The sequence below is a fragment of the Adiantum capillus-veneris genome, chromosome 13, assembly GCF_014529385.1.
Source record: "Adiantum capillus-veneris isolate H3 chromosome 13, ASM1452938v2, whole genome shotgun sequence".
Taxonomy (NCBI): Eukaryota; Viridiplantae; Streptophyta; class Polypodiopsida; order Polypodiales; family Pteridaceae; genus Adiantum; species Adiantum capillus-veneris.
Genome location: NC_140943.1, coordinates 45,963,597 through 45,988,574, shown reverse-complemented (window position 1 = coordinate 45,988,574; position 24,978 = coordinate 45,963,597). Strand labels below are relative to the sequence as shown.

Genomic DNA, 24,978 nt, shown 5'->3' with positions numbered 1-24,978 from the left:
GGAATTTGCCTACAATAACACGATCCACTCTTCGAAGGGAAAGGCGCCATTTGAGATTGTTGAAGGTGCTATAAAGATTCCACCCTTCCTTGGCACGAGAAATAAGATTTCTTTGAAGCTGACCACTACACGAGGGACTTGGACACTGCTTTTGCCAAGGTACGGGAGGCTTTAGCGAAATCTCAGGAACGACACAAGAAGGCAGCAGATCGACATTGTCGCGATTTGAAATTAAAGGAAGACGATTGGGTGCTCTTACATTTTGAGAAGGCACGCCTAAGAAAGAAAAACGGAAAGGAGCGGCTTTTTCCAAAGCTTAGCATGAGATACTATGGTCCTTTCCAAAAAAGATAAATGATGTCTCCTTTAGATTGAAGTTGCCCGATACTTGGAAGATTCACAATGCTTTTCATATGAGTCTCTTCAAGCCTTTTAAAGGCAATGTGCCCGATGATGGGGAGCCAGATGAGCAACCCGAAGTGGAGGAAAGCAAGTGGAGGAAAGTTTGTTACATAGATCGGCTAACTTTTCTTAATCAGTATGAAGATTGTTTCACTTACACCCTTCCAGATGAATTACCGCCTGACACCAGAAGATCATCGTATTGATCTAATTCCGCGCAGCTCCCCTCCAAACCAGCCACCCTATCGGGTTAGTCTCTTGCAACAAGAAGGAATCCTTAGACAAGTAAATGAACTCCTCGAGAAGGGTCTTGTTCGACCTAGCACTTCTCCCTATTGTTCACCGGTTTTGTTTGTGCAGAAGAAAGATGACACATTTCGCATGTGCATTGGTTATCGTTCTCTAAATAAGATTACGATTAAGAATAGATTCCCGATTCCTCGAATTGATGATATCACAAGGGGCACGAATTTTCAGCCACAGATCTTAAGAGCAGCTACCACCAGATTCGTATTGCTACTGAAGACATACATAAGACTGCCTTCCGTACAACCTTTGCATTGTACGAGTTTTTAGTAATGTCTTTCGGCCTTACTAATGCTCCAGCAACATTCAATCGAATGATGGATAGAATTTTTCATCCTCATCAACAGTTCACAAGAATTTTCTTTGATGACATATTAGTTTTCTCACACACGGAGGAAGAGCATAAGCGACACCTACAGATTGTGTTTGAAGAGTTGTAGCAGCATAAACTTCAAGTCAATGCTAAGAAGAGTGAATTTTTATTGAGAGAGATTCACTATCTGGGACACATTGTTTCCCATGATCAAGTACGCATGGACCAGCAAAGGTTCAAGCTATTTTAGATTGGCCACAGCCTGCTTCGGTTCATGATGTTCGAAGTTTCCTTGGCCTCTGTTCCTACTACAGACGCTTTATACGCCATTTCGCGTATGTAGCTGCACCTTTCCATGATTTCACAAAGAAAAAGATGTCTTTTGTATGGGGGACTAAACAGAAGGAAGCTTTTGAAAAACTCAAGTACCTTCTCACCCATGGACCCATCCTTATCGTACCCGATCTCCGGAAACCATTTGAAGTACATCGTGATGCTTCAGGAGATTGCATTGGCTCAGTTCTCATCAAGAAGGCCACGCAATAGCTTATGAAAGTAGACAACTTTGTGATGCGGACCTCCATGCTTCCATCAATGAGAAAGAACTTATGGCAGTCATACATGCTCTCTCGGTTTGGAAACACTATCTTCTCGGAGCAGACTTTACAATCCAGACGGATCATCAAAGTCTTCGATATTTTCTCTCTCAACGCAAGTTGTCTGAGAAACAGATGCGCTGGGCTAATTTTCTTTCAATGTTTCACTGCCAAATTCTCCATACTTCTGGGAGTAAAAACATAGTTACAGATGCTCTTTCTCGTCGGCCCCAAGACCATCACGAGTGTACATCATCAAGAGTTGGAGTCTCTACCGGAGATGTACCCTGACGGCTTAGACTTCAGTGAAATCTCGTAGCAACTACAAAATGGTACTGATATTTTTTCCTACACTATCAAAGATGGATATTTGTATCAGGCACTTTGTGTGGCACATCCACTTAGAGAAAACGTGATGGATGAAGCTCATGCTTCTCCTGACGCAGGCCATAGAGGCATAATGTCAACCACACAAGCCTTAGGACAATATTTTTATTTGCCAACACTACGAGCTGAGATAGATACATACGTCAGAGAATGTGTACCATGCCATAAGGCTAAGTATGATCACCATAAGACTCCTGGCTCACTTCAATCCCTACCGGTACCTCAAGTACCCTGGGAAAGTATTGCCATGGATTTACCACGAACCTCGAATGGAAATGATGCAATATGGACTATTATCGATAGATTCAATAAGCAAGCACATTTCATTCCAGGAAGGAAGACCATCAAAGCTAATCATATGGCCCAGATTTTTAAGGTCACTGATCGCGACTCACGAATGACCAGTAATTTTTGTGAATTTAGGAACTAAGCTGAACTTCTCCTCAACTTATCATCCTTAGACGGATGGACAAAGCGAAATCGCTAATTCCACAGTCCTAGACATTCTAAAATGCTATGTCTTAGATATAACCAACGAGAGTGGGAGAAGTATCTACCTCTCGCAGAATTTGCCTATAATAACACTCTACATTCCTCTACAGGAAAAGCTCCTTTCGAGGTTATTTATCGCAAACCACATCTCTCCAATCCTTCTAACCGAGATAAGATATTTGCAACTGATGAATTTGTTCGAGATCTAGAAACTGCTTACACTCGGGTGAAGCGTGCTATCCTTCGATCTCAAGAGAAACATAAGAAAGCAGCAGATAAACATCGTCGTGATCAGAATCTTGTTGAAGGGCAATTTGTTCTTCTCAAGTTTGATAAAGCCAAACTTAAGAAACAAGCCAATCAGAAAGGGGAAGTTGTAAAACTTACCAACAGATATTACGGCCCGTGTAAGATTACAGAACAAATAAATGACGTAGCATTTAGATTGGATCTTCCAAAGAATTGAAAAATTCATATTGCTTTTCACATGAGTCTTCTCCGACCTTTCGTTGGTGAACGTCTTGCCGAACCAGTTACAGAAGATCCCCCTGAAGTAAATGAAACTGAAGAAATTCTTCTTCCTGAACAAACCATTCATCATCAGGAGCGTCAATTGAAGTCTTGCAGGACTCATCGTAAGTACTAAGTATCTAGTAAAGTTAAAGAATTACTCCCCTCTAAATGCTCAATGGATGGCAAAATCACAATTACAAGATTTTTCAGACATCGTGCATCAATATCATGAAGCCCTACGATTGAGGACAACCGTTTAGAAGCGAGAGGGATGTAATATTTTAGCTAAGGCTGTAGATAAATGAAAATGACTTGTGCACACCGGATGAATTTATGAACTTATACATTTGGTACCAATTAATTATTTAAAAATAGTACAGGTAAATTTTTCCAGTGTAACTTGGGAATTTATCCGTGTCCGGATAATATGATAAGTAGAGCAATAGCCGAACACAATGCAGAACATATCAAAACAAGCGTATGAATAAGATGGCATCCCTAGTGGGTTCGGAAAATTTATAATTAAATATTTGCATTGTGGCCGCCCACGCAAGTGACTGGTCGGACATAATGTAAATACGCCCTGGCAGGAGCAGGCAGGCCGAGTCGACAGAGGCAAGAAGATGGCGGACTTATTTATGATCCAATTCGGTCAAAAAACTGGGTTTTCATGCATGTTTTTAAGTGGAAGGTTAAAAACCTTTTTAAATAAGTGACTCGCCAGTTTGAACGCGGCCAAAACCATTAAATATTTAAAAAAATTCAGTTGGTAGCGTTAAAAAAAACTGCAGACCAGCGTAGGAAGTTTTCGATCACTCTCATGCAGCGCCATCTCGCAAATTTTACCGCCAGACTACAAAAGAAGCTAGCGCTTCCTCTTGGGGACATTCTGTAGGAGTCTTCAGACAGAGAGCTCTCTCTCTCTGTCAAAGCTCAATTCAGCCCTCTCTCTCTCTCTCTCTCTCTCTCTCTCTCTCTCTCTCTCTCTCTCTCTCTCTCTCTCTCTCTCTCTCTCTCTCTCTCTCTCTCTAGCGATTTGCTACTCCGGGTCCAAGAAGAGCGTGTAGAAGCCTTGAAACGCACAGGAACAGTGTAAGTGCCACCCGCAGAGCTTGTGTGTGCCCTTCGGGGAAAAGACGCACTCAGACAAGCGCAACACTGGCTGGCCATACGAATTTCAGCACTCCAATTGCATTCGGGAGTAAAATTCAGCCAGGAGGAACTCGTGTGAGTATTTCCTACACGAGCAAACAACAGCATAGACATTTCCAGCTTGGGAAAATCTGAGTACGAATCAGAATTAGCGATTCACGGCTACAAGTATGAAATTCCAGCCAACAAGCTCATGAGTTTATGCACCTTTATGCAATAGAATAGTACCCGGGAATCGGGATAAGAGCAGTTTATGCTGTTTCGGATTTATATGCTTGTTACTGTTCAAAAATAATAAGAAATCTCCTTTAAGGGGGGGACCAGCCCACCTTCTGGTCCCTAGTGTTGTGTCCGTCTTCTATGTCATTATTTCTTTATCTTTATGTGTGTAATCTCATGTGAAAAAAATAGCTTGGTCAATTTGAAAGTATTAAGTGCACGTTTCCGTTTTTGTGACAGATGAGCAGGCCAGATATATGTGGGTCAGAGTGAGAGCAAAGACAGGGAGGCCACTCTACATTGCAATATGCTATTTTGACGCCAGCACATCTCATTATGCATCCCCCAAGGGGAAGTCACCCTACATGATATTAGATCAGGACATATGGGAGTTCTCTAGGTTCTTTTGGGAGACTTCAATGCAAGGATGGGGCAATCTCAAACAGCTTTCTACGATACCTCAAAGGAAAGGTTGGGAGGATTGGTTGTCAGTGATATGGGATTGGCCAGGTGTTTGCAGGATGAAGAGCACACTCGATATGGGGGATATCCGACATATTTGGGGATTACACATGGACTTGCCATCTTGAAATGGCCTCCACAGATTTCCAGCGTCAAGTGGGTTCACTTGCTTTCCTAGACATGGGGCAATCACAGTGGATTATGTTTTGGCTCAACCCAGTTTCATACCCTCTATTCGGGACTTTACAGTCGGGCCCACACTTATTGGGGTAGCAATAGATCATGCTCTCCTCACGTTTACCATCTCATTCCAATTCAACACAGCTCGACTGGCACAGACACCTACGCATACCCGATATACTTTTACTTAAGAGACTATTCTGTCTACATAGATGGTATCTACAGACGCTTATGCACAGAGGATCCGGGGAGACCTTTAGGGGAGCTCACTTATATATTGACAGAGACACTACAAGATGCAACAACACAGGCATACCCCCATACTGAGCCTGTAAACAGACTTGGACACTCCAAGTCAAGAATCAATCGCGACAGCACCAAATAACCACTTCAAAACAATTCACAGATCACAATAGATTTTCACTGGCCCGGCAGAGTTCCGTGCCTAGAGATATTAGCCCCAAAGACTCGCGCCCCTTTCGGTATTTCTTTTTGTATTAATCAATCATCAAAGAGAGCGATTAGGGTTTCACGCTCACACTCTGCGTTCAGATGCTCTAAGAAGTGAGGCCCTCACCACTAATTTAAAGATTACAAGGGATGCCCAAAAGCTTGAAAGCAAAAGCAGATTCTCTCTCTCTCTCTCAATGAGAGTCAGTAAAAGCAAGTTCTCTTTTTCTCTCTTTCTCCCAGATCATAGCAAAAAGCTGAGATTTGCGTCGCTCAAAATTTCCATATATATATATTTATTTATTTTTTAAATTTTTTTTTATTTTTTTTTAAAAGGCCTCCACGATTTCTAGAAATTAGGGTTTGAGTTGTCCGCCACGTCATCACTTTGTGACATACCCCCCTCTTAAAAGCATTGTAATCGACCGCGATTACGCCTGCAAAACCGACAAAAGCTATAAACCGTCTTAGCAGACACTGACTGTTAGTACCTACGTACTAGGGACACACATCTAGCATATGTACCAAATCGACAGTCACATCACACGACATCACAGGACATCCCCAGACATTCAACATTCATTCTGATCTTAGACCATGATTTTATTGGCAATGTAGCTAGCAATCACATCTAGGTCCAATCGAGACCTCATCAATGTCCGATTGACTAACCCCTATTGCAACCATGTCTATTCGAGATCAATCAGACCAAAATGCTGCAATCATTTCGTCTATCAATTCCTGCATTCAAAAGAAGTCAAGAACAAATCAATATCATTATCAGGAATTCCATTTCATAAAGTCATCCAGCAGAATATTGTCAGCTCTCAGTATCCCTGAAGCTCAAAGAGACATCAGTGACTTTAGTATCAAAATCAAGGCATCTGTTGACAAAGGAGCGGAGTAACTCCCCTCTTGTGCATTCCACTGCACCAGATCTTCAGCCAAGCTGAATTTCTGGGTTCCGTTTGGAGTAGACTATGCTAAACCAAAACATCGAGGTAAAGTTTCACAATCCGAGGAGTATCTGCTAGGTCCTCCTCCTCCATCCACTTCGCATCAAATGCAGGAAAGTTCTTGAACTTAACCAAGAACCGCCTTCGAACTTTACCTTTCTTCGTATCCGTAAGTGCCAAAATCTGTTCAGGAACAAGGATCTCCTCGTTTTCTTCCACTTCGGGTTGCTCATCAGGCTCCCCATCATCAGGCACATCACCCTTAACACGTTTCAAGAGACTAACATGCAATGCATTGTGAATCCTCCAAGTATCTGGCAGACATCATTTATCTTTTCAGTAATCTGGAAAGGTCCGTAGTATCGCATACTAAGCCTTGGAAAAAGCCTCTCCTTTCCCTTTTTCTTTCATAGGCGTGCCTTCTCAAAACATAAGAGCACCCAATCATCCTCCTTCAATTTCAAGTCGCGACGATGGCGATCCGCTGCCTTTTTCTCTTGTTCTTGAGACTCCTGCAAAGTCTCGCGAACCTTGGCAAAAGCCGTATCCAACTCTCGCGAATATTCATCCGCTTCAAATATCTAATCTTTCGTGCTCAGGAAGGATGGAACCTTCGCAGCACTTTCAACAATCTCACATGGCGTCTTCCCCGTCGAAGAGTGTATCGTGTTATTCTAGGCAAATTCCACCAAAGGTAAGTTCTTTTTCCATTGAGTCTTCTGATCCGAGATACAAGACTTTAATAAATCTAAAATCACTGAATTGGCAATCTCAGATTGCTCGTCAGTCTGCAAGTGGAACGATGACGAGAACTGCAACTGCGTACCAATGTTCTCCCAAATTGCCTTCCAAAACAAACTCATAAATCTGGGGTCTCTGTCGGAGACAATCGTCTCAGACGTGCCATGTAATCGGAAAATCATCGCGATCATTTTGTGTTCTCGGGAGATCAAATCATAAATGAAATCCATTTCAATACTTTCCCAAGGGCGAGTGGGTATGAGTAAAGGCTTTAACAATCCCTGTGTCGTATGCCTGTCAAAATTGACCTTCTGGCATACTAAGCAACTGCGCACAAACTCTTCCACGAGTCTCGGCCCAAAGAAGTATCTCACTACCTCCTTCATGGTGGTAGCAATGCCGCGGTGACTCGTAAAAGGTGGACAGTGGCATTCAGTCATAACCTTTTCCCTCAACGGTTGTGTAACACACAACATAGTCTTTTTCATCAAGTAGCCTTCCCGAAGGGAGTATCCAGCTATTGTCTCCCCATCCCATATCCGTGTGAAAATATCTACAAAATCTGTATATGTGGCATACTGATCGACCATATCCTCGAAGCTCCTATGATGTATCGCGGAAATAGCCAGATCCAACGGCTTCCGAGACAAAGCATCTGCCACCACATTCTTCTGTCCCAGCTCATGGACAATCTGGAAGTGAAACTGTGACAAGATGTTCGCCTACCGCATCTGCTTTTCCGAAAGCTGCTTCTGTGACAAGTAGTGCAAACTCTGGTGGTCTGTAAAATCCGCTCCGAGTAGGTAGTGCCGCCATTGAGTAAGAGCATGGATCACTGCCAAAAGCTCTTTCACATATATCTGTGTTGTCATCTCCGGCCTAGAGAACAATCGGCTCTCGTAAGCAATGACATGGCCTTCTTGCATCAACACCACACCCAGACTACGACCACAAGCATCACAATATACTTCAAATGACTTTTGCAAGTCCGACAAAGTCAAAACTGATCCCGTAGTCAATTTCTCTTTCAATGTCTGAAAGGCAGTCACTTCTGTGGATCCCCACGAGAAAAGGACTCCTTTCTGTGTCAAGATATGCAAAGGGGAAGCAACCTCTGCAAACTTTTGTATGAACCGCCTGTAGTACAAACACATTCCCAAGAAGCTTCTAACTTCATGGACATTCCTCAAATCGGGCCAATCACGGATAGTCTCTATCTTGGCCGGGTCCATTTGCACTCCTACTGCTGCTGACACAATGTGTCCCAAAAAGTTCATCTCAGGTAGGAAAAATTCACTTTTCTTTGCATTAATCACTAACGTGTGATCTCGTAATGCCTGAAAGACTTAAAGCAGATGATCTCTGTGTTCTTCCTCATTCTTGGAGAAAACAATGATGTCGTCAAAGAAAGTGCCAACAAATAGCCTGTACTCTCGAAAAATCCTGTCCATAATCCGGTTAAATGTCGCAGGAGCATTGGTTAAGCTAAAAGGCATCACCAAAAACTCAAATAACCCAAAAGTCGTCCGAAAAGCTGTCTTGTAGACGTCTCCCAGCGCGATTCGGATCTGATGATATCCACTCTTCAAGTCGATCCTGCTAAAGCACGAGGATCCCTGTAACCTGTCGAGTCTATCATCGATCCTAGGAATCGGAAATCTGTTCTTGATGGTGATTTCGTTGAGAGCGCTATAATCGATACACATTCTCCAAGATCCGTCTTTCTTCAAATCCAACAATAGTGGAGAGCAATACAGTGAAGTACTATGCTGGACAAGACCCTTTTCCAAGAGGTCTTTCACTGGGTTCATAATCTTTTCATTCTGTACTCAGCTCACACGGTAAGGTGGCCGGTTCGGTGGCGTGCTTCCAGGTATCAGGTCAATGGTATGATCTTTAGGCCCTCTGAAAAACAATCGGCATGAGTGTGGAGAAACATCTTGGCGTTCTTCTGATCAGGTCAAAACATATTCAACCTTTATCCATCGTTTAGTTCTCTCCCAAAGAATGAGTAAAGAAACTGAAGTTCATCAAGTACAATCTCTGAGCCCTTCATTTGTCAAAGTCGCTTTCTCGGCCCGGTAGTCAACCACGGCGTAGTTCTGGTGGTACCAAGGGATTCCGAGTAGAACGTCACTCGCGTGCCCTGAACACCCCTATCATTGCAAACGAAGTTTGCCAATGCTCGGTGTAATGGCAACATCCCATCCGGGTGCCAGTCGAACTACCTCCGCCTGTGGCGTCAGTCTGTCAGGCGTAATTCCAAATCGAGCCGCCAATTCCAAGTGAAAAGAAGTTGCCTTGGCTTCTTCAAAAGAGCTTCCTGATCCTTCACTTTGCCCCAAAAGCGGCAAAGTTTGTACTTTCATTCATTAGATTCGGTGCAGGTCCCACGCCATGTGGTACCACTTCTGCTTTTCTATCTGTCTTTTCTGCCACGTTCCTCAGCTGCTCTCGAACTCTCAGGCCTGTAGTCGTCTTTATCATTCTGTTCTTTCTATGCCTTTTTAGGGCACTTCGCGGAGATATGTCCATGTTCCCCGCATCCAAAGCACTTCTCCTCTCTAATAAAGCGAGCTCGCTCTTCAGGAGTAAGCTTGGGTCATGCATCCTTTTTCTCTGGGTTGCTCTTTTTCTTTCTACTTTCATTCCCAGAAGTCTATTCGGCTCGTTGTGTCATGGCCTCATCTGTGGGGTAGGTCAGACTGCCAGAGTGAATGGCAAAGCCCCGCTTCGCATGACTCATCAACTCCTGAATAGAAGCTGACTTCTGTTCCAAGCAGTGATCTCGGATCTCTGCAGGTAGACCCAAGGTAAACCGCTCAATCTGTTCTCTAAACGAGATCTTCTTGAATGAAGAGGCGGGTAGAAAAGAGCTCCAGAATCTTTCACAGTAAGCATTGATTGTATCTTTCTCGGTCATCCGAAGATGGTTCCAAGCAGCTCGTACATCTCGTTCATATTCTTGTGTCAACCAAGAAGAAATAAAAAGCTTCTTAAATTTCAACCATTTAACTGGCGTAGTAGAGTGGACCACCAAGTACGAGCATTCCCCTTAAAGTAAGAGGTAGCTCTCCGGATCTTAAAGTGCTCTGAATAGCGTCCTCCCGCGAAAGCGATGTCAAACTACTGCATAAAAGACAAAGCCTTCGAAGCATCTGATTATCTTGAGAAAGTATCAAACTTGATCAAGTGGCCACCTTCCTTAAACTCTCGGACTTTCTTGCTTTTATCTTCGAGAAAGTCATACTAGTTGGCTTTGTCAAAATTCTTCTTGTTCGCATAGAAGTTTCCATCATCAGAATCTGAGCTCTCTGTAGACGAGTCCTCAGTAGAACTGTCAGTCTCTGGGCGAGATTTAGCCTCCTTTGCCTTTTTCTTGCCCTTTCCGAAGCTTTGTTTCTTGCTTCGCTTTTTACCTTTTCTGTCTTCTTCGCTCGAATCTGAAGAGCTAGAAGAACTGTCAGAAGAAGAAGAAGAAGAACTGGGTACTCCTTCAAATTGAACACGCTTCTTCTGTTTCTTTGCCTTGTCAAAAGTCAATTGACGACACAAATATCCCGGGAAGTCAGTGCTTTGCTTCTGCTTTTTGCCGTGCTTTTTGGCTTTCTATTGCGCGTCAAAAAGCTGAGCAATCCGTGCATCAACCACCTCTTCTAGCTCCTTCTCTGAATATTGTTTGGGATCAGAAGGTTTCTTGAAAGCAGATTTCGGGGGTGGTGTAGTGGTTTTCTGCCACTGTGCATGCACTTCCTGAAAAGAAGTCTCGCTCATATATTTTGCAAATTTCGGATCCTTCGCAAAACTGAGCATCTTCTTTGTTGGATCGCCGATCAATTGACGACGCTTCATCTCTCTTTGCTCCGCTTGAGTAGGCCGAGGCGGGCCATACTCTGTTTGAATCTTCGTTGTGATCCCAGCCCGCATCTCCAGATGCAGAGGGAGTCGACTGATCCTTGCGTGAAGCCATAGGTGCCGCGGAAAAAAAATTGGGGATCGAATTTCCCATAGAAGAGAAATCGGCCGTGCTCTGATACCACTGTAACAGACTTGGACACTCCAAGTCAAGAATCAATCGCGACAGCACCAAATAACCACTTCAAAACAATTCACAGATCACAATAGATTTGCATTGGCCCGGCGGAGTTCCGTGCCTAGAGATATTGGCCCAAAGACTCACGTCCCTTTCGGTATTTCTTTTTGTATTAATCAATCATCAAAGTACAAGAGAGCGATTAGGGTTTCACGCTCAGACTCTGCGTCCAGATGCTCTGAGAAGTGAGGCCCTCACCACTAATTTAAAGATTACAAGGGATGCCCAAAAGCAGAGCCCCAAAAGCTTGAAAGCAAAAGCAGATTCTCTCTCTCTCTCTCTCAATGAGAGTCAATAAAAAGCAAGTTCTCTTTTTCTCTCTCTTTCTCCCAAATCATAGCAAAAAGCTGAGATTTGGGTCGCTCAAAATTTCCCCAAAATATATATATATATATATATATATATATAAAGAACTCCACGATTTCCAAAAATTAGGGTTTGTGGCAGAAATTAGGGTTTTTGCTGTCTGCCACGTCATCACTTTGTGACAGAGCCTCGACAGCGCCGACGTTCTGGGAGCACACCCCAAAATAGCTGGTATGATGAGGAGTGCAGAGAGACGATAGCCCGACTTCAAATGGAGCTACTTCTAGGAGTCAATACTCACAGGCAATCACGGATCACTTCTCGGCGTTTGGTACGACAAAGAAGAGGGTGTTCCTAGCTCGGCTAGAGCAGGATTTATGTCAGTTGTTTTTGAGCCAGGATTCAGGCGACGCATGGAGACTCTTCCATGAGCACTCCCCCCCACCAGTCATCACTTCTAGAGAGGTATGGGATCAGTATGCATCATCTCTCTACACTGTCTCAGGGCAGCCACCTCTTCCAAATCCACCAGAGCCATGCCCACACACATGTGCTTTCTTTACCGCCGGGATGGTAAAGAAAGCCACTGACAGGATGAAGCCTAGGAGAGCATATGATCACGATGGCCCGGTAGCAGAGCATTTTATACATGCCAAGGATTTGCTTGCAGAGCTTCTAGCAGTGATGTTCAACCGTGCCATGTGTGAGGGCCTACCCAATACTTGGAGTTTGTCCACGATTGTACCTATCTTCAAGTCAGGGGACCCTATGGAGCCTGGGAACTACCGTACTATCATGATTGGACACACATTGGCACGGGTGTACGCATCAATCCTTGAGCAGCAGTTGAGTAGATGGACAGAAAGAGAGGGTGTACATGCAGCAAGACAGGCGGGTTTCAGGAGAGGTTTCTCTACTCTTGATCATGTTCTGACACTCAGAGCCATTATTGAGGAGGGGAGATCACGCGGGAGATGGCTCTATTGTTGCTTTGTGGACTTCCGCAAAGTCTTCGATACAGTGCCCAGAGCTAGATTATGCGCAGACTGCAAGAGATGGGGGTTCCAAAAGAGTTGATTTGGGGGATCATGGCTCTATACAAGTCAATAGTGGGGCATGTACGCACTCCAGAGGGGATTTCTGATTTGGTTCACTCCACTATTGGGGTGAAACAAGGATACCCGCTATCTCCTACACTATTTGGCATGTATGTGGATGATGTTGCTGACTACATTGAGAGGGATGGTGATAGAAGAGCACAATTAGCAGGGACATGAATCCCACTATTGTTATATGCTGAAGATATTGTGCTGATTTCTGACTCCCCGGAGGGGATGCAACGTCATTTAGATGCTCTGTACACATTTGCCCACAATAGTGGATTGTCTGTTAACCTGGGGAAACCAAGGTTATGGTGTTAAACACTACACCATAGTGGGTCAGGAGGTCAGCACCTACTTTTATATATGGCCAAGAGACGGTGGAGTATACAGATACATACACCTATCTTGGGGTAGTCTTCAACGGACCAGCATTTTCATTGAGGAGAGCAATAGAGACTAGATTGACGAGAGCTTATGCAACCTTGAGAGGTTTGAAGAAGATGTGTTCGCAAGTTCAGTTTCAAGAACCTCGAACAAAGCTGTGGCTTTTTGACACTCTAGTGGCTTCAGCCATGCTCTATGGGGTTCAGATTTGGGGGCCCTCAATGGACCACCAAGGTAGATCTGGTAGGACTGATGGATGGAGATGTATAGAGAGGCCTCTAGTCTCTATGATCTGTAACAAACTTGGACACCCCAAGTCTAGGTTCTGTAGCAACACAATAGAGATTCACTTAAAACACTTCACAATTAATGAGTCGGCATGGCCCGGCATAGTTCCATGCCAAGAGAGATTGGCCCCAAACACTGACGCTCCTTTCAGTACTAATTTTTGTATTAATCTTTGGGCAAAGTACAACTCCCACACGTCCTTAGCTCTTAGAATCTACGTCCAGATGCCTTGAGAAGTGAGGCCCTTGGGCCCTTTTATTCTTACAAAGGGATATGCTAAAAGCAGGGCCCCAAAAGCCATATACTCAAAAGCAAAGAGCCCAAAAGCAGTAAGTCAAAAGCAACCAATGTTGTTTATGGAAATCCGTACAATTGTGCTATGTCAACGCTGTCAACACAAATCACAGAAATCCGTACGCTCTGCCATGTCAGCAACCAGCACGATTTGCGGCATCCGTACAATTGGGCAACGCGCTGTTTTTATTTGCTTTATGTTCCTAGGCCCCTGCCTCGACTAGTGTCCATAAGTTGGAACAACTTATAAGGACACATCTAGCACTTGTACAAAGACAACAGTCACATCACTGCACATGACATCACACGACATCACATGACAAATCAATCACAGAAACATTCATTCCGAATCTCAAACCATGACTGCCAGCAACGTATTTAGTAACCGCATCTAGATCCATCCCGGACCTCACTGATGTCATATTAACTAATCCTTATTGCGATCGTGTCTATAGAGATTTTTAAGACCGAAATGTTGCAGTCATTTCGTCTTTCAATTCCTGCACTCAAACAAGTCAAATGAGAGAGTACAAATCATTCATGTTAAATTTTCGGGAATTCCATTTCATAAAGTCATACAAAAGAATACTGTCAGCACAGCAGTATCCCTGAAACCCAAAGGGATATCAGTGACTCTATTCAATCCAGTTAATCTGTGACAAAGGAGCGGAGTGACTCCCCTCTTGTGCAATCCCTCTGCACCAGAGTCAACCCTGCTTATCTGTGGGATCTCTCGGAGTAGACGCAGCTAAACCGAATGCCAAAATCTCAGGAGTATCTACTAGGTCCTCCTCCTCTATCCACTTCACATCTAATGTCGCATAGTTCTTGAATTTAAGTAAGAACCGCCGAATAACTTTACCTTTCACTTTTCTTTCCTTGTGTACCAAAATATGTTCCGGAACGAGTATCTCCTCGCTCTCTTCCACTTCGGGTTGCTCATATGGCTCCCCATCAACAAGGTTTCAAGAGACTCGCATGGAATGCATTGTGAATCTTCCAAGTATCTGGCAGCTTGAGTCGAGAGACGTCATTTATCTTTTCTTTAATCTGGAAAGGCCATAATACCTCATGCTAAGCTTTGGGAAAAGCCGCTCATTTTCCTTTCGTTTTCTTAGGCGTGCCTTTTCAAAACGTAAGAGCACCCAATTGTAACAGACTTGGACACTCCAAGTCAAGATTCTACCGCGACATGACAAGAATTCATTATTCACTTCAAAACAGTTCACAATTCACGATTGATTCGACACGGCCCGGCGGAGTTTCGTGCCTAGAGATATTGGCCCCAAAGACTAGTGCCCCTTTCGGTATTTCTTTTTTGTATTGATCTGCAACTCAAAGTGCAAGGGAGTGGGAGGCTCTCACTCTCAGACTCTGCATCCAGATGCTCTGAAAAGTGGGAAGCCTAACCAGACTTATAAAGAGATTGCAAGGGATGCCAAAAGTAGAGCCCCAAAAGCTGTAAATTTAAAAGCCTTGCAATGAATAAAGCAAAAGCTCTCTCTCTCTCTCTCTCTCTTTCTCAACTGCCTTGGGCCAAAAAGCAGGCCAAAAGACTGTAGTCCGTACGCTTTGCCACGTGGCTCCCTGCCCGCAAAAGCGCCCTGAATCGCGGAGACTGTACGGCAGTGCCACGTCAGCAGGTTTCCGTATTTTCCGGATCCGTACAATGCAGCCACGTCATCATTTCTGTCAGAATGGGACTATTCCATGCCAAGAAAGGGTATGTGTGTGTGTGTATTGGGAAACCACGTCACCAGTTTGTGACATACCCCCCTCTTGAAAGCATTGTAATCGCCCTCGATTACGCCTGCAAAACACACAGAGGCCATAAACTGTCTTAGTAGACACTGACTGTTAGTACTGACGCACTAGGAACACACATCTAGCACATGTACCAATCGACAGTCACATCACAGGACATCACATGACAAATCACATTCGACATTGATTCGGATCTTAGACCATGATTTATCGACAACGCAATTAGCAATCGCATGTAGGTCCACTCAGGACCTCATAGATGCCCAATTGACTAATCCCTATTGCAACCATGTCTATCGAGATCATTCAGACCAAAATGTTACAGTCATTTCGTCTATCACTTCCTGCACTTAAACAAGTCAAGAACAAACCAGTATCATATTATCGGGAATTCCAATTCATAAAGTCATACAGCAGAATACTGTCAGCTCAAAAAGACATCAGTGACTTTAATATCAAAAATCGAGGCAATCTGTTGACAAAGGAGCGGAGCAACTCCCCTCTTGTGCATACCCACTGCACCATATTCCGCACAAGATGAGTTCGGGGTTCCATCTAGAATAGACTATGCTAATCCAAATGCTTCAAGGTAAAGATTCACAATCTGAGGAATAACTGCTAGGTCCTCCTCCTCCATCCACTTCGCATCCAATGCAAGATAGTTCTTGAATTTAACCAAGAACCACCTTATCACTTTACCCTTAATCTTCTTGCCTTTATGTGCCAATATCTGTTCGGGAACAAGGAACTCCTTGTTTTCTTCCACTTCGGGTTGCTCATAAGGCTCCCCATCTTCAGGCACATCGCCTTTAAAAGGCTTCAAGAGACTCACATGAAAAGCATTGTGAATTCTCCAAGTATCGAGCAGCTTCAGTCGAAAGAAAGAAGACATCATTTATCTTTACGGAGATTTGGAAAGGTCCGTAGTATCGCATACTAAGCTTTGGAAAAAGCCTCACCTTTCCCTTTTTCTTTCTCAGACGTGCCTTCTCAAAATGTAAGAGCACCCAATCGTTCTCCTTCAATTTCAAAATCACGACGATGGCGATCTGTTGCCTTTTTCTGTCTTTCTTGAGATTTCTGCAAAGCCTCGCGGTTGGCAAAAGCCGTGTCCAAGTCATGCGTGTACTCATCGGCTTCAAAAATCTTATCTTTCGTGCTTAGGAAGGGTGGAACCTTCGTAGCACCTTCAATAATCTCAAATGGCGCCTTCCCCATCGAAGAGTGTATCCTGTTGTTGTAGGCAAATTCCACCAAAGGTAAATACTTTTTCCATTGAGTCTTCTGATCCGAGATGTAAGACTTCAATAAATCTAGTACCAATGAATTAGCAATCTCTGATTGCCCGTCAATCTGCGGGTGGAAAGATGACGAGAACTGCAACCGCGTGCCAATGTTCTCCCAAATAGCCTTCCAAAACAAACTCATGAATTTGGGGTCCCTGTCAGAGACTATCGTCTCGCGCATGCCATGTAATTTGAAGATCTGGGCCACAAACAATCTCGCTAAGTGTTCCGGCTTGACTGTTTTCTTTACTCGAATGAAATGAGCTTGCTTGCTAAATTTGTCAATAACAATTTAGATACCATCGTGACCACTCTGTGTTCTCAGGAGATCAAAAATGAAATCCATTGTAATACTTTCCCAAGGGCAAGTGGGTATGGGCAAAGGCTGTAACAATCTCTATGCGTGCCTGTCAAACTTGACCTTCTGAAATACCAAGCAACTGCGCACAAACTCGACCACATCCTTCTTGAGTCTCCGCCAAAAGAAGTATCTCGCTACCCCTTTCAAGGTGGTAGCAATGCCGCGGTGACCCATAAAAGGTGGACAATGGCATTCGCTCATCACCTCCCTCAATGGCTGTGTAACGCACAACATGATTTTTCTCATCAAGTAGCCATCCCGAATGGAATATCCTGCTATTATCTCCCCATTCCGTATCCGAGTGAAAATATCTGCAAAATCTGTATCTGTGGCACACTTATCGACCATATCCTCGAAGCTCTTATGATGTATCACGAAAAAGCCAAAACCAGCTTCCGGGACAAAGCATCTACCACCAAATTCTTTTGTCCCTGAACATGGACAATCTGGAAGTGAAACTGTGACAAGATGTTCGCCCACCGCATTTGCTTTTCCGATAGCTACTTCTGTGACAAGAAGTAGCGTAAACTCTGATGGTCTGTAAAGACAGTAAAATCCGCTCCGAGTAGGTAGTACCGCCACTGAGTAAGAGCATGGATAACTGCCAAAGGCTCTTTCTCATAAATCTATGTTGTCAATTCCAGCCTTGAGAACAATCGGCTCTCGTAAGCAATGACATGGCCTTCTTGCATTAAGACCGCACCCAGACTACGACCACAAGCATCACAATATACTTCAAATGACTTCGCAAGTCCGAAAGTCAAAACTTGTCTTGTAGTCAATTTCTCTTTCAAAGTCTAAAAGGCAATCACCTTTGTGGGTCCCCACGAGAAAGGGACTCCTTTCTGTGTCAAAATATGCAAAGGGGAAGCAACCTCTGTAAACTTTCTAATGAACCACCTGTAGTACGAACACAAGCCCAAGAAGCTTCCAACTTCATGGACATTCTTCAAATCGAGCCAATCACGGATAGTCTCTATCTTGGCCGGGTCCATCTGCACTCCTGCTGTTGAGACAATGTGTCCCAAAAAGTGTATCTTGGGTAGGAAAAATTCACTTTTCTTCACATTAATCACCAACTTGTGATCTCGTAATGCCTGAAAGACCTGTAGCAGATGTTCTCTATGTTCTGCCTCATCCTTGGAGAAAACAATGATGTCGTCAAAGAAAGTGCCAACAAATAGTCTGTACTCTCAAAAAATTCTGCCCATCATCCGGTTAAATGTCGCAGGAGCATTGGTTAGGCCAAAAGGCATCATCAAAAACTCAAATAACCCAAAAGTCGTCCGTAAAGCTGTCTTTAGACATCTCCCGGCACAATTCGGATTTGATGATATCCGCTCTTCAAGTCGATCCTACTAAAACACGAGGATTCCTGTAGTCGGTCAAGAATATCATCGATCCTAGGAATCTGAAATCTGTTCTTGACGGTGATTTTGTTGAGAGCTCTATAATCGATGCACATTCCCCAAGATCCGTCTTTCTTCAAAACCAACAACACTGGAGAGCAGTACGGTGAAGTACTAGGCTTGACAAGACCCTTTTCCAAGAGGTCTTTCACTTGGTTCATAATTTCTTCGTTCTGGGCTCGCCTCACACGGTAAGGTAGCCGGTTCGGTGGTGTGCTTCTAGGTATCATATCAATAGTATAATCCTTAGGACGAGCTGGAGGTAACTCGCCTGGCAGGCCCTCTGAAAAGCAATCGACATGTATGGATAATCTTAGCGTTCTTTATCAAGTTCAAACATATTTGTCCTATCCTCATCATTCATCTCTCTCAAAAAGATCGAGTAAACAAACAGACTAGATTTCATTAATTTTGAAACGGCCGAAGCTGATACAATAGGGACAGACTCGCCCTTAAGTTTTACATCAAGTACAATGGTTTTGCCCTTCTCTATAGTCAAAGTCGCTTTTCTCGCCCGATAGTCGACCACGGCCTTGTTCTTATGGTACCAGGGAATCCCCAAGAGAACATTAGAACCTTCCAAGGGCATTATGTAGAAGTCCTCATGCCCCAAATACCCCTGACAATGCAACCGAAGTTTGCCAATGACAGGTGTAATGGCTACGTCCCTGTCGGGTGCCGCTAGAACTGCCTCTACTAGTGGTCCCATCCGATCAGGTGTGATCTCGAGCCGCGCCGCCAATTCAAGTGACATGAAGTTAGCCTAGGCTCCTCCATCAAAGAAGATCGGGGCTTCTTGGTCTTTCACTTTGCCCCATGCTCGGCAAAGTTCTGTACTCTCGTCCATCGCGCTGGGGTCAGTACCCACGCAATCTAAAACCAATCCTGTTTTCATCTTGCCTTTTCTTCCACGTTCCTCGGCTGCTCTCGAACTCTCAGGCCTTTCATCGTCCTTGTCGTTCTGTTAACTCGGTGCCTTTTTGGGGCATTTGGCGGAGATATGCCCAGTTTCCCCACATCCAAAGCACTTCCTCTCCTTGATGTAGAGAGCTCTCTCCCGAAGAGTGAGCTTGGGTCGTGCATCCTTTTCTTTCTTTTTTGGGTTGCTCTTGCTCTTTCTACTTTCATTGTTCGAAGTCTGTTTGGTCCTTTGCGTCATGATTTCATCTGTAGGTAGGTCAAACTGCCTAAGTGAATGGCAAAACCCCGTTTCGCATGACTCATCAGTTCCTGAATGGAATCTGACTTTTGCTCTAAGCAGTGATCTCGGATCTCTGTAGGAAGTCCCAAGGTAAACCGCTCAATCTGTTCTTTGAACGAGATCTTCTTAAATGAAGAGGCTGGTAGAAAAGAGCTCCAAAATCTCTCGCAATATGCGTCCACTGTATCCGTCTCGGTCATCCGAAGATGGTTCCAAGCAGTTCGTATGTTGCGTTCGTACTCTCGAGTCAGCCAAGAAGAAATAAAAAGCCTTTTTAAATTTCAGCCATTTAACTAGCGCCGTTTTGTTCAATAGAAGCGTGGACCACCAAGTTCGAGCATTTCCCTTAAGTAAGAGGTAGCCCTCCAAATCTTGGAATGCTCTGAGTAACGCCCTCCAGAGAAAGCTATGTCAAACTGCTTAATGAAGGCCAAAGCCTTCGAAGCATCTCGGTATACAGAAAACGTATCAAAGTTAATTGATTGTCCACCTTCTTTGAACTCTCGGACTTCCTCTTCCAGAAAGTCATACTGGTTGGCTTTATAAAAATTCTTCTTTTTTGCATAAAAGCTGCTGACGTCAGAGTCCGAACTATCCGAAGACAAATCCTCTGTAGAACTATCAACAACTGGGCAAGATTTAGACTTCTTTGCCTTTTTCTTGCCCTTTCTGAAGCTTTGCTTTTTGCTTCGCTTTTTTCCCTTTTCTGTCCTCTTCGCTGGAGTCAGAGAAGCTAGAAGAACTGTCAGGGTACTCCTTCAAATCGCACAAGCTTCTTCTACTTTCTTGCTGAGGCAAATGTAGACTGACGACCCAAATAACCCGGGAAGTCAGTTCCTTTCTTCTGCTTTTTGTCGTTCTTTTCTGCTTTGTTCTGCGCGTCAAAAAGCTGAGAAATATGTGCATCAACCACCTCTTCTGATTCTTGCTCTGTATACATCCTTGGAGTAGGAGGTTTCTTGAGTGCTGGTTTGAGGGGTGGTTCTGTGGTTTGCCGCCACTGTGAATGCACATCGTCGAAGGAGGTCTGGCTCATAAATTTTGCAAATTTCGGGTCGTTCACAAAATTTAGCATCATCTTTGTTGCATCGTCAATCAATCGTCGATGCTCCATCTCTTTAAGCTCCACCTAAGTAGGCCGAGGTGGGCCATACTCCTCCCGTGAATCCTCTTTGTGATCTCTTCCCGCATCTTCGGATGCAGAGGAAGTCGATTGATCTCTGCTTGAATCCATAAGTGCCGCGTAAAAAGGATCCGAGAAATCGGTCGTGCTCTAATACCACTGTAACAGACTTGGACACTCCAAGTCAAGATTCTACCGCGACACGACAAGAAAATTCACTTCAAAACAGTTCACAGTTCACAATTGATTCGACACGGCCCGGCGGAGTTCCGTGCCTAGAGATATTGGTCCCAAAGACTAGCGCCCTTTTCGGTATTTCTTTTTGTATTAATCTGCAACTCATAGTACAAGGGAGTGAGAGGCTCTCACTCTCAAGACTCTGCGTCCAGATACTCTGAGAAGTGGGAAGCCTGATCACACTTATAAAGAGATTACAAGGGATGCCAAAAGCAGAGCCCCAAAAGCTGTAAATCTAAAAGCCTTGTAATAAATAAAGCAAAAGGTCTCTCTCTCTTTCTCAACTGCCTTGTGTAGCCAAAAAGCAAGCCAAAAGATTGTCGTTCGTACGCTCTGCCACGTGGTTGCCTGCCCGCAAAACACGCCGTGAATCGCAGAGACTGTACGGTAATGCTACGTCAACAGGTTTCCGTATTTCCCGGATCCGCACAGTGCAGCCACGTCATCATTTCTGCCAGCATGGGATTGTTCCATGCCAAGAGAGGGTGTGTGTGTGTGTACTCGGCAGCCACGTCACGAGTTTGTGACAATCGTTTTCCTTTAACTTCAAGTCGCGTCGATGTTGATCTGCTTCCTTCTTATGTCGTACTTGAGACTTCTCTAAAGCCTCGGGGACCTTGGCAAAAGCAGTGTCCAAGTCCCTCGTGTACTGGTCGGCTTCAAACAATCTCGTCTTTAGTGCTGAGAAAGGGAAGAACCTTCTGAGCACCTTCAATTATCTCAAATGGGGCTTTCACCGTCCAAAAGTGAACTGTGTTATTGTAGGCAAATTCCACCAAAGGCAAAAAAATTCCCATTGAGTCTTCTGATAAAAACTGTAAGACTTCAACAAATCCAAAACAATTAAATTTGCCATCTCAGATTGCCCATCTGTCTACGGGTGAAAAGATGACGAGAACTGCAACAGTGTGCCAATGTTCTCCCAAATAACCCTCCAAAACAAGCTCGTGAATCGGGGATCTCTGTCGAAGACTATTGTCTCAAGCATGCCATGTAGCCGAAAATCTGTGCGATGAACAATCTGGCTAAATGGTCCGGCTTGACTGTTTTCTTCACTGGAATAAAGTGAGCTTGCTTGCTAAATCTGTCAATGACAATCCAAATGCCATCGTGCCCACTGTCTTTGGGAGATCAAAGATGAAATCCATTGAAATACTTTCCCAGGGGCAGGTGGAATGGGTAAAGGCTGTAGTAGTCCTTGTGCCTTATGCCTATCAAACTTGACCTTTTGACATACTAAACAACTGCAAACAAAATCGTCCACATCCTTCTTGAGTCTCGGCCACGCTCTAACCCCTTCAAGGTGGTATCGATGCTGCCGTGACCCGTAAACGAGGGACAGTGGCACTCTGTCAAGACCTTTTTCCTCAAAGGCTATGTGACACACAACATTGTTTTCTTCATCAAGTACCCATCTCGTATGGAATATCCTGGAACTATCTCCCCATTCTGTATCTGAGTAAAAACATCGGTAAAGTCCGGATCTGTGGCGTTCTGGTCAGCCATATCCTCGAAGCTTCTATGATGGATCGCGGATTTCTCTTACGTTCTTCCACTGCTCTAGAACTCTCAGGCCTTTCCTCAGTTTGTCCTCGTTGTGCCTTTTTAGGGCACCTTGCAGAGATGTGCCCTTCCCCTCTTTGAGATAGTCGTTTCTCTGTTCTGCAGTCAAACAAGGTCTACATCCTTCTTCTTTTGGAAGTTCTTCTTCTTTCTATTATCGTTTGTCAAGGTCTGTCTGGTCCTCTGAGTCAAACTTCATCGTGGGGTAGGTCAAGTTATCCGAATGTATCGAGAATCCCCGCTTAGCATGTCCCACCAGACTCAGACTTTTGTTCAAGGCAGTAATCTCGGATCTCTGTAGAAAGTCCGTAGCAAAACTGCTCAATTTGTTCTTTCAAAGTGACCTTCTTAAACAAAGAGGTCGGTAGAAAAGAATCCCAAAACCTTTCATAATATGCGTCCAAAGTGTCACCCTTAGTCATCCGAAGATGGTTCCAAGCGGTTCTCACATCTCGTTCGTACTCATGGGTCAACCGAGAAGAAATAAAGAGCCGTTTGAACTTCAACCACTTGGTCAGGGCTTCTTTCCTCAGAAGAAGACTGGACCACCATGTTGGTGCATTTTTCTTCAAAAATGATGCTGCCCTCCTAATCTTGGAGTGCTCTGAGTAATGCCCTCCGGAGAAGGCTATATCAAACTGCCGAACGCAATCCAAAGCCTTCGGAGCATCTCGGAATCCAGAAAAAGATTCAAATTTCATTGATTGTCCACCCTCTTTAAATTCCTTTGTCTTTTTGTTCTCGTCTTCAAGGAAATCATACTCGTTGGCTCTGTAAAAGTGTTTCTTCTTTGCATAAAACATGTGATCGTCGAAGTCCGTATTGTCAGATAATGATGCCTCGGTAGAACTGTCAAAAATTGGTCGGAATCTGATCTTCTTTGCCTTTTTCTTGTTCTTTCCAAAACTTTGTTTCTTGCTTCGCTTCTTGCCCTTTATGTCCTCCTCACTCGAGTCAGAAGAGGAAGAGCTAGAAGAATTGTCAGAAGAAGAGGAAGAAGAACTGGATAGTCCTTCAAACGCACAGTCTTCACTTACACCCACAAACCAAACACACACACACACATATTCACCGAAAAGTCAATTTATAGAACATGGAGAAAACAAAGCTTGCAGAAACTAAACTCTGCACACACACGACACACACACCCACACATAGAGCAAAGTTAAGGAAAAGCAAGTGAAAAACCAGAAACAAACAACACAAAAATAGGAAGGCCAAAAGGAAGCAAACCAATCCGTCAGCCTAGATTGGCTTGAGCAACTGTTGCACCTCCATGAAGACCAGAAAAAGTGACTCGATGTAGGGTCCTATACTTGTAGGGTTCACTGCAGGTCCCCGGATGAAGCAGGACTAGGGAGCCCCTCCAAGCGGTTTCCTCTACACTGCGCTGAAGAGTGCATCGATGCAACCTATGGAGCAAAAGTCACTCGAACAAGGTTGAAAAAGCCAAGTGACTAAAGGGAAGGGAAGGGCGGGCAGCAAAGCATCGTCTCTCTCTCTCTCTCTCTCTCTCTCTCATCATATATTCATAATAGATTTGAGTTCAAGACTCATCAAATAGATCTTAAAGATCTCTTGGGATTGTTTCATTGCGATCTTCTTCCTTTTCTTCTTCTCCTCCTCTTCAATTGTGCACTCTGACAGTTGCATGCAGTTTTGCAGCCATGAGTAAAACACAGTTGTAATCTTGTGGCAGGCATGAATTTTTATTCAGTAACCATCTCACAAATCCAGAAGAACGCATGGGTATTATAAAGATCCTCCTCAAGCAAAGACAGGGTTTGAATCAATCAAGTCTCGATACATTTAACCTAATCCGCTTAAGCGCCTCAGTCATGTTCCATTAGAGAACACAAGCAAATACCTAAGGTATACATTTTCAAGAGCCACCACCATACACTTATACACCATCAGCAAGAATGCGCAAGCCTTTTCTGGATTTTGGTCTCAGGCTTGCTTCGAGAATATACTAAATAATGTGAAACTAAGATAGTATTGAAATCCAAAAAAACTTTTATAATGCAGTGTTCACCTCTCACCAAAAGAAGGGCTCTCCACATACCTTTGTTTTCATTGTCAGCGCATTCCTTAAAATAATAGCCAATTGTCTGATGAATACAAATGCCTGCTGATATGCAGCAGCTAGGTCGACCCCATATAGTTCCACCACACAGTTGACCATAAAGCGAATACGAGGAAAGGCAGATGCCGTGACAAACTTGGAATTTGCTGCGTACTCTTTGTAAATGCCTTTTAAGCATGCATCCAATTGGTCTGTCCCCAAAAGCAGTGCCATTTCTCTAACAAACAAGAAGGAGACCAAGGAAACGGAGCCTTCTCCTCTTCCCCAGAAGTGAAGTGCAACCTTTGAAAATCACAATTCATGTAAGGTTA

The 24,978-nt window shown here is 44.0% G+C and overlaps 1 protein-coding gene across 1 annotated transcript in view; it reads right to left on the bottom strand.

The window, feature by feature from the left end:
* The window catches only part of LOC147443913 (Noc2p family), a 78,255-nt gene that overhangs the window by 19,574 nt on the left and 33,703 nt on the right, over positions 1-24,978 (bottom strand). The window contains exon 8 of the mRNA XM_086526711.1: positions 24,647-24,949. Within this exon, the coding sequence (XP_086382837.1) occupies positions 24,647-24,949 (303 nt within the window). The remainder of the gene's footprint in view (positions 1-24,646; positions 24,950-24,978) is intronic.